This window comes from Cornus florida, unplaced genomic scaffold, assembly GCF_030987335.1.
Source record: "Cornus florida cultivar Cherokee Brave unplaced genomic scaffold, ASM3098733v1 CherokeeBrave_3.0.0_Hap2_Chr01, whole genome shotgun sequence".
Classification (NCBI taxonomy): domain Eukaryota; kingdom Viridiplantae; phylum Streptophyta; class Magnoliopsida; order Cornales; family Cornaceae; genus Cornus; species Cornus florida.
In genome coordinates, this window is record NW_026775571.1 from 23,388,401 (window position 1) to 23,398,809 (window position 10,409).

General features: G+C 33.1%; 1 protein-coding gene across 1 annotated transcript; it reads right to left on the reverse strand.

The window, feature by feature from the left end:
- Positions 1-9,370: 9,370 nt before the first annotated feature.
- On the reverse strand, positions 9,371-9,790 carry LOC132272110 (major strawberry allergen Fra a 1.05-like). Its single transcript, XM_059773615.1, has one exon. It carries the CDS (start codon positions 9,782-9,784, stop codon positions 9,371-9,373), a length of 414 nt encoding a protein of 137 aa, XP_059629598.1. The 5' UTR covers positions 9,785-9,790.
- Positions 9,791-10,409: the final 619 nt, after the last annotated feature.

Genomic DNA, 10,409 nt, shown 5'->3' on the forward strand with positions numbered 1-10,409 from the left:
TTTGACTTCATGTGCACTTACCACACAAATTGAGGACTTTGATAGTTCATGGCTTAGTGCCTCCCTTTTGATGGATTATCCTTGGTTTTTGACTTCATGTGCACTTACCACACAAATTGAGGACTTTGATAGTTCATAGCTTAGGAAGGATATTTCATGCTATATCCTAGTTTACATAGATGAATTATACCAACCTTTGATGAATTATACTTAATTCTTGAATATGTGAACTTCTTGAAGATATTGTAGTTGTCTTGCATTTCTACATATCATGGTTACATGTATATTTTGTCCCCCAAGTTATTTGCAAGCAAGGATGTTTATATAGTTGGTGGTGGATTCATTTCCCTAGCCCTTTCTACATGAGTTCATCTCATCTTAGATTCCTTTCATTTACTGTTTTATGCAAATTCTAATTCTAGTTACCAAGTGACAAATCAAACAAAACTCTACGCCTCTTTCATCAAACTAAAAGTAATTTTGAAAGACCTTGGTTGCCATAAACTAGCAATCCCTATGGTTTGACTTACCCGACCAATAGCCCTATTTTACAATGATTTGTGCTATTGGAAAATAGGTTGATTTATAATTGTAATTGATCTGTCGATCAATAATGAATTTAAAATTGTTTGGATAAAGAAATAGAATTTTAAATGCCTTGCCATACACACTGCATTTAGAGTACTTGGTCCATGTGGGTGGTACTTTGATAGTGGTTACTCTAGGCATATGACAGGGGATAGAACATTATTTACCACTTTTAAGGAATGCTCAGTTGGTACAGTTACTTTTGGTGATGGCAATGCTTCTATTGTAAGTGGTAAAGGCAAGATCAAATTTCTAGGAATTGGGGAGTTAAAGAATGTTCTATATGTTAAAGGTTTAGCTGCTAATTTGTTGAGTATTAGTCAAATCTGTGTTGAGGAGTTTCAAGTCAATTTTACTCAACAAGGGTGTTTTGTAACTAATGAAAAAGGTGAATGCATCTTAAAAGGAACTAGAACTTTTGATAATTGCTATGTTGTATTTTTAGATCCTTCACTAATGTGTTTTTCTATAGTTACGGACGAGGCTGTTTTATGGCATAAAAGACTTGGACATGTGAATTTTAATGATTTAGTGAATTTGTCTAATAATGTTCTCGTTCGAGGTTTGCCTAAATTAAAGATGTCTAAGAATGAAATATGTGGTACATGTCAATTAAGAGAACAAATTAGAGTGTCACATAAGAGACTTATTCATAGTCATTTCTCGACCTTTAAAATTGATTCATATGGATTTGATGGGTCCTATAACACCTGATAGCATTAGAGGAAAAAGATTTATACTTGTTATGGTTGATGATTTTTCTAGATTTACTTTTGTTGCATATTTGAGAGAAAAATCTGATACTTTTGTGAATTTCAAGTCTATTTGCCAACTTATTCAAAATGAGAAGAGATATTGAATTAATCAGATTAGAAACGACAATGGAGGTGAATTTGAACCTAAAGAATTTATTGAATATTGTGATAAGAATGACATTAAACATGAATTTTCAGCACTTAAAACACCATAACAGAATGGTGTAGTGGAAAGGAAAAATAGGACAATTGCAGGTATGGCATGTACTATGCTTCATAAGAATAAAATTGTAAGTCATTTTTGGGCTGAATCAGTACGTACTGCTTGTCATATTCTAAATAGAGTTTATCTTAGGCTTGGAACTAAAAAGACTTCATATGAATTGTGTTATGATAAAAAGCCCACTGTTAAATACTTTAGAGTCTTTGGAAGTAAATGTTATATCCTTAGAGATAGGGAACACTTGGGAAAATTTGACTCTAGAAGTGATGAAGGTGTGTTTTTAGGCTATTCATAGATAAGTCAAGCTTATAGGGTTTTTAATCTTAGAACCAAAGTTGTCATGGAGTCTATAAATGTGGTTTTTGATGATATAAAATCTAAGATAACCTCTTCTTAACTTGATGAAGAAGAAACTAATTTTGAAATTACAGGAGAAAGGAAAGAACCTACAATTCATGAGGAAGAAAGTGTTGCGAATTTAGGTGGAGAACGTGAAGAGGTTGAAGAAGATGAGGATGAGGAATTAGAGGTCACCCTTGATGAACCTATAGGAATTCTTACACCATCTTTAGATATTCCTACATCTAGCGGGATCAGCATGGTATTAGGAATACAATTCGTGATAATGTAGGACACTCATGCATTGTAAATGACATAGGACATTCATGTCACATAACTTAGTTTGAATCTAAGAATGTTGATGAAGCTCTTCAAAGTTCTGATTGGCTTATGGCTATGCAAGAAGAATTGCTTCAATTTGTGAAGAATGATGTTTAGGAACTAGTGCCTCGACCTAGTGATGTTAATATTATAGACACCAAATGGATTTTTAAAAATAAACTTGATGACTATGGTCTTGTGATGAGAATAAAGCTAGACTAGTTGCATAAGGATACACTCAAGTTGAATGAATTGATTTTGATGAGACTTTTGCACCAGTTGTAAGATTTGAGTCTATTTGACTTCTTTTTGCTCTTGCATGTTACTTTAAATTCAAATTGTTTCAAATGGATGTTAAAAGTGCTTTTTTAAATGGTATTTTGCAGGAAGAAGTTTATGTAGCACAACCAAAAGGTTTTATTGATCCACATAATCCTGATTTTGTGTTTCATCTTAAAAAGACTCTTTATGGTTTAAAGCAAGCACCTAGAGCATGGTATGACAAGTTAACTTCTTATTTAATGCACAAAGGCTTTAGAAGAGGAGGAGCAGATAAAACTTTGTTTATTTTCAGGAAAGGAAAAGATTTTCTTGTTACTCAAATATATGTGAATGATATTGTTTTTGGTGCTATATGTGATAACCTTGTTCATAATTTTTCTAAAGATATGAGTAATGCTTTTGAAATGAGCATGGTTGGTGAACTAACTTTTTTTCTAGGTCTCTAAGTGAAATAACTTGATGATGGGATTTTCATATCTCAATCAAAATATGCAAAGGAGCTTGTTAAGAAATTTTGTATAAAAGATTCAAAACATGTTCAGACTACTATGAGTACTTCATCCAAATTGGATAGAGACTCTGATCTTAATAAGGTTGATCATTTCTTATATAGGAGTACGATTGGTAGCTTATTGTATTTGGCAGCAACTAGGCCAGATATTTCATTTAGTGTAAGTGTTTGTGCTAGGTATCAAGCTGATCCTAGAGAACAACACATTCTTGCAATCAAACACATTATTCGTTATGTCAATAGTACATTGAATTATGAATTGCGTTATTCTTCTAAGTCTAACTCTGAGAATGCAAGCTATTTTGATACTGATTGGGTTGGTAAGAAGGATGATAGAAAAAGTACTTCAGGTGGTTGTTTCTATGTTGGTACTAATCTTGTTTTATAGTATAGTAAGAAACAAAGTTGCATATCTTTATCATCATGTGAGGCTGAATACATTGCTGCTGAAAATTATTACACACAATTGCTTTGGATGCAACAGATGCTTCTAGATTATGGAGTTGATCAAGGTACCATTTCTATCTTTTGTGATAATACTAGTACAATTAATATTTCAAAGAATCCAGTTTTGTATTCTAGGACTAAGCACATTGACATTCAACATCACTTTCTTAGGGAACTTGTTAAACAAAATGTCGTGTCTTTGGAAAAAGTGCATATTGACCAGAATTTGGCTGATATTCTCACTAAACCATTAAATGCTCCTAAGTTTTCTCATTTTAGGAAATCTATTGGTGTCTGTTGTCTTGATTAAATGCATTACAAAGACATAGTTTAGAAAAAGAGTTTTATGTATATCTTGAGAGTCTAGATTATGTTTTTGGGAAGTTAAGCAAACCATATTGATGACACATGGATTATCTGTGGAAAACATACAATGGCCATGAATTAATGAAATTAGTTTTGCTTACTTATTTCGTATAGTAAATGAATCATTGATAGTACATTTACTTGAGATGTCATTATTTTGTTCAAAGATAATGTTGACATGATTGATCATTATCTTAGAATTTAAACTTGCTTTATGTGGTTTAGACCAAAAGAGTGAAAAGAAAAGAAAATTGAAAAATAGCTTGGAATAAAATGTTTTTGAAAAAGAAATAAAAATATTTGATGTTTTTTTTTTTTTAAAAAAAAATAGGTGAGATCGAAAATGTTACTTTTGGGATTTGTCCGAAAGCTACCTTGACTCGAAACAAATGGGAATAAGGGAAAGAGTTGGTTGCCTATAAGAGTGAAATCCGCCAATGCGCAAAAAGAAAAATGGAGCACAAAGAGAGATAAAAAAAATGTCATTTGCACATGTTGTTTCTTTGATTTATAAGGATATGTAATATCATTGATCTATTATCTGAAATCTGAATAATTGACAGATCATATATTTTTGGAACTTGGTGGTGATTTTGCTAAACTTACTAAGTTTGTGGAACTTAAAAAGAATTGATCTTGGTGATTTCTGTTGATATATATAATCTTGTGGAGTTTATATTCTCATTGATTTCAATTTACAAGATTTATATGGTTGGTTGCTTCCTACTTCTAGGATATTTCTTCCTGGTGACCATTGTTTATTTATGAGAAAAAGGGGGAGAGAGTTTAGAGTGCATTAAGGGGGAGAACTTTTTGCATTGAGGGGGAAAACCATTGATCATTGCATGTGTTTACATATTGCGTTGATATTCAGGCATTAAAATTTGTTTTTTTATGCTTGTATTTATTTTCTTGATTAAGCTTCATGGGTAGTTATGTTTGAGCTAATGTGCAGATTACAGGTTGCTATATGTGTTGAAGTTTTATGAGATTTAAGAAAATTTTCGTAGTTTTATTTCCTCTAACAATCATTGTAATTTACTTTCCTGCTTGGGTAGATTGCTGAATCGTTTTTACGGTTTTGTAACGAAATTGGCAAAGGGGGAGATTGTAAGATATATATTTTGTAATTGGCTAATTTCATTGTCAAAACAAGTCCAATCGAGTTGTAATTTTTTGGTTTAAAATTTTGAATATTAAAGATCGGATGCGAATTTGAAGAAGTTCAAGTGTTCATGTTATGCTACACTCCGAGATAATGAGAACAATGCTCTAAGAAGGTTGAGAGGTAGTGAGAACATTTAGGAAGGGTTTTGAAAGGTTTTAAACAAGATTTTATATTCTGTCCATCTTAAACTGGTTCAAGATTTATCGAACATATTCAACATCAGCAAAATTACCTAAGTTTCAAGACTGGCCATCTTGAACTGGTTAAAGGGGGCTGAACTGGTTCAAGAATCCGAGGGATTCTTTACTGGTCATCTTGAACCGGTTCAGCCCCTCTGAACCAGTTCAAGTAGTCCTAATTGCATCAGGTTTCCAAGTTAGCTTCTTCTGATGTTTCTTTTTTTATTCCAACTTCTTTCCAAGTCCTATGCATGAAATTTTTCACATTTTCAGAGGGATTAGGACTTTATAAACTCTATATAAACCTTGTCATACACAATGGTTAATTCATGGCTTTAGGGATCATAAATCATATATTTTGAGAAAGCCTTTTAGAGAGAGAAAATTTAGAAAATCAAATCTGATTATTCTGAATTTATTTTTGAGAGCACACATATATATCAATGAGTGATTTAGTTGTGTTGTTTTCTATCTCATTGGAATTGGAGCTATATTGAAGATTCAGATATTCCGTATGAAAAGCAAAATTTAATTCTTCTATATCAAGTTCAGATCTTAAAGAATAGAAGTAAAAGCGATCACACTTTGAAAGAGTTAGAGCATTCGAGGAATGTTGTCTGATCTACTAACTACTCTTTTACAAATATCAAGCATACGCCTGATGTCAAGTTGCTGTTGGACGGGGAGTCACAAAGGCAGAGGATTGTCAGTAATTGGTGTTTGGTATAACGATAGAGCGTGAGCCAGAGTCAAATTTCGGTATACTTTATTTCAAACATAGTGGATCGGTTTACTTTGTTTCAAACATAGTGGATCTCTCTAAACTTCTACTTGCTTTATTTTACATATATTTATGATTGTGGATATTTAAATTGATCATATAATTTAATCAATCATAAATTGAGCAAGTTGACCTAATAATCAGATCTAGGTCATTAAAGGAGTTAATCACAATTAAAATTAACTAACTGTTTCCGCACCCCTTGTAACTCTATTTTCGCATTTCCTAAAGCTTTCATGAATCTCATCGGTCATACAAGGAATCAATCTTATTATCTTTAATATGCTAGACCTCTCTCCCATTAACTTTCATTAATGTACTGGGATCATAAAATTTACCAATCTTATTGTCATTAACTTTGTCCGAGTTTAAGTATCAAATAGTTAAGGCATATGGAGTTGGAATTTATTTGTGATATCTACAAATGTGAACCTAGAAATGAGACATGGAATTGCAATTTAAAATATCCATTCCTACTAGAGGGTCACAACGTGCCTATTGCATTGAAAGTCTTCGCTCTCTAGCTTATGCAACCACTAGGTAGGTGGTCAAATTTGTTGTCTAAAATGGATTTATTTAATTGTTTTTGTATTTTAGCTTTTCTCAGTGGAACTATTTCTTTGTTTTTATATAGTATTTGATACTTATTGGTTGGGATGACTCACATAAATTACCTTCTAATTGAGTTAACCATAATTTTGCAAGATTCTGAGTTTAGTGAAAAGCTCTCTTCACAAAAAATAAATAAATAAATAAATTTTGACTAATTAAGGCGTAAAGAGCTAAGTCACACAAAGCGGGTGCGGAAGTGGGAGTGAATGTCATTTAAGTCACACATAGTGGGATTGGGAGCAAAAGCGTGCATGGAGCGTGAGAGTAGGAGTGCACGTGGATCGTGAAAGCGACACCCATTTAAGAGAATTGTGACTTAGGTACGAAGTTTAGGAAATAAATTGGGTAGAGAGAATCTAAGTATCACTTAAAAAATAAAAATAAAATAAAATAAAATAAAATAAAATAAAATGAGCCCTTGCAAAAATAGGTAGTAACAAATGAACTCCTAAAATAACGAAAACTGGATAACAAGCTTGAAATCAAGAAATTAGATGACCCAACAAAATTCAACACAAACTGTTCCTGACTCAGCTCTTACAAAAAATACTTAAAATTAGAAAATTATCCAAAAATGACTAAAATTCACCATAAAATATCAAATGACCTTCCCTTAAAAAAGAGCCCAATCTCACTAAATAATTTGCTGGCCTTTCCATTCGAGACTACAAAAACAGAAAATGAAAGCATTACTAAACGCACCCTAAGTTACATTCCATTTCGAACTAGTGGCCTCCATCTTTGTATTAGACGCTGGTTTTTGAGATCTGAAATTGACCCCACATAAGCTATGAAACTTTTATGAATGAACAAGGAACAACTTTAAATATATCGACAGAGTTAAGAGAAAAATTATAGAGCAATCTAATATATTATTGATAATTAAATTGGTAATTCAGCTACATGCGTTTCATATTTTTATATATAAAAATAAAAATCCAAATCATGACTAACAACATAAGGAAAGCTTATAAAAATAAGGCTATAATTCAAATTTCCCCAAAAATTATGAAAAAAATAGAATAAGAAACCTAATAACTAAAAAGTAGTCAATACCCAAACTTAAACCAATCTGAGTCCGTTTAGGCCACGAATAAAAATTATGAAATAATTAATAGGCTTCTTATAAGAGAGGAAAAAGGCTTATTTTATAAGCTTTCTATTTTTAGGCTTCTTATAAAATTAAACTAGTAGCCTCCATCTTTACTCGATTCCAATCAAATATGGATCTTTTTGAGTCAAAATGGCCCCTTCGGAGCTTCATTGAAAAACATATCTGCAAACCCTTTTGGGCGTCTAATGGTCCAAACGGACCATATAGATTTCATCAGTTCTACATCAGAAATATATTTGATACTGGAATTTCACCCCCATTTCCTAGAGCTTTCGGAGCTTTCAATAATCTCATCGGTCATACAAGGAATCAATCTTATTATCTTTAATTCTTCATGAAAGTTGGTTCACATATATATATATTTTTTTTCCTTAATGAAGGAGTATATTCAAATAAACAATATAGTACAATGATTCAAGGAAGGGCAGACCCTCACTAAAAAGAAAGTCATAACCAAGGACACACACACATAAGAACTAGCAATCAAAGCGAATTACAAATGTCTGAAGGTTTACCCCTAACACATCTAACACTTCCCAAAGAATACACTTTGGTTCACATTCGTAGATCTCACAAATAAATTCCAACTCCATATGCCAAGTACGTTCATGAAAGCTGGGAGAGAGGTCTGGCGTATTAAAGATAATAAGATTGATTCCTTGTATGACCGATGAGATTCATGAAAGCTCCGAAAGCTCTAGAAAATGGGGGTGAAATTTCAGTGTCAAATTTCTGATGCAAAATTGATGAAACCTATATGGTCTGTTTGACAGCCAAAAGGGTTTGCACTTTGCAGACATATATTATTGAAAGCTGGGAGAGAAGTCTGGCGAATTAAAGATGATGAGATTATTGAAAGCTCCGAAAGCTCTAGAAAATGGGGGTGAAATTCCAGTATCAAATTAACGTCCCAGTTCGGTCCAAAACGATGTAGCATGGTTAAGTGAATCACTTGATGACATGGCCTTTTTATAACCTCGGGTCTAGTTATGTGGAATTCAGCACAGAGATCTTGTAGGAGAGGATCCAAGTGTGCACGTGAGGGGTGTGATACGCACTATAATCGTAGTAAAGAAATGTTTTTCGCCTTTAACACTATTTTCAAATTAGAAAATTTTCCCCCTCAAATTCTGACAAATGAAAAATCAAACAATATCGTAGATTTTTTCCCCCTATTACTATATTCACTTAAACTAGATCCGATTAATAGTGGACTTACCACATACATAGCTTCAATATTCATTGACTAACCTCATTATTACCGACACTAATGTTACACGTAGTGTCTTAATGAGAAATGTATTGGCGGGTAAATGAAGAAAAATATCAAGCATCTGGAAATTGAGGATGGAAACTTGTAATCCAAACAAAATGGCTATGTCATCCAAAGGAAATGAATGCATCATTCATAAATATCATCATTCATAAATATCCACTTAGTTTACCAAGAGAGTTTTGTATTATAATTAAAATTGTACAACATGAACTCTTCAATCATATAAAACACTATTTTCAAATTAGAAAATTTTCAGTAGAGTGTTTTCCCTATACTAAAAAGTCGAAGGCAATTTAAGCCAACCATCGACAAAAATAATTGAAAGCCACACCTATAAGTAGTAATACAAAGATAGCCATGAAACCATATATTTCAGTACACATATTAAGCTATATTTAGTTGTAGGCATCAGGATTTGCCAAGAGGTAGGGCTCCACAGACTTGAACATTCCCAAGGCCTTTTCTTGCCCCCTTGATTTGGTCCTCTGTGATCCCAACATCGCCGTTGGTGTGGTATTTGCTACTGTTCTTGCATACGGATCCTCCATCAGAGGAATCTTTGATCTTGATCTCGTAAGAGATCTTTTCAAGCACACCAATCAAAGCATCACCTTCGATGATGCTATAACTATAGACAAAGTTGTCTTTGTCAAGCCCATCAACTTGGTGTTTGATGCTCTTGAATTGGCTACCATAGCCAAAAAAGATGACCTTGATAGTTCCAACTCCACCATCTCCTTGGATGATTTCAACACTCTTAATTGCTTGTGGCAAGATCTTGGGGATGAGGTTGTCGGAATCAAGGACAAAGGCCTTAAACATCTTGGCAGCAGGGATGGAGGAGTGTTGGCTATAGTTTCAACCAACTAAATAATTTCTAAGTGAAGAGAGGAGAAGAATGAGGAAACAAATATTTTTCTGTATTGTATTGAACTCTTTGTTGTGTTGATATGCCTTAACAACAAATCCCTTACACTATATATACTATTCTCCCATAGACCTTTGAACTTTTCAAGATAAATCTCAACCACTCACATGATGCATGCACTCACATGATACATGCACTCAATTAATACATGTATAATAACAGATGCATGAATGAACATATGGCCTTAATCTAATTATAACACACCCCCTTTAATGCCATGTTGTGACACCCAACAATTCTCTAAAATATTCAAACTTATTTTTTGGAAGTGCTTTGGTATAAATGTCCGCAACTTGGTCTTCTGTCTTACAATACTTGAGTTGAATCTCTTCATTCTCCGCGGCTTCTCTAATGAAGTGATGCTTGATTGCAATGTGTCTTGTGCGACTATGGAAAATAAGAATCTTTGTCATAGCAATTGCGGATTTGTTGTCACATAAAATTGGAGTAGCTTCTTTTTGTTTCTCACCAACATCTTCAAAAATTCTCCTTAGCCATATTGCTTGTGACGCTGCCAAT

Bases quoted from the DNA above. Each gene is read 5' to 3' on its own strand.
- LOC132272110 (XM_059773615.1), bottom strand. From the start codon at position 9,784: ATGTTTAAGGCCTTTGTCCTTGATTCCGACAACCTCATCCCCAAGATC.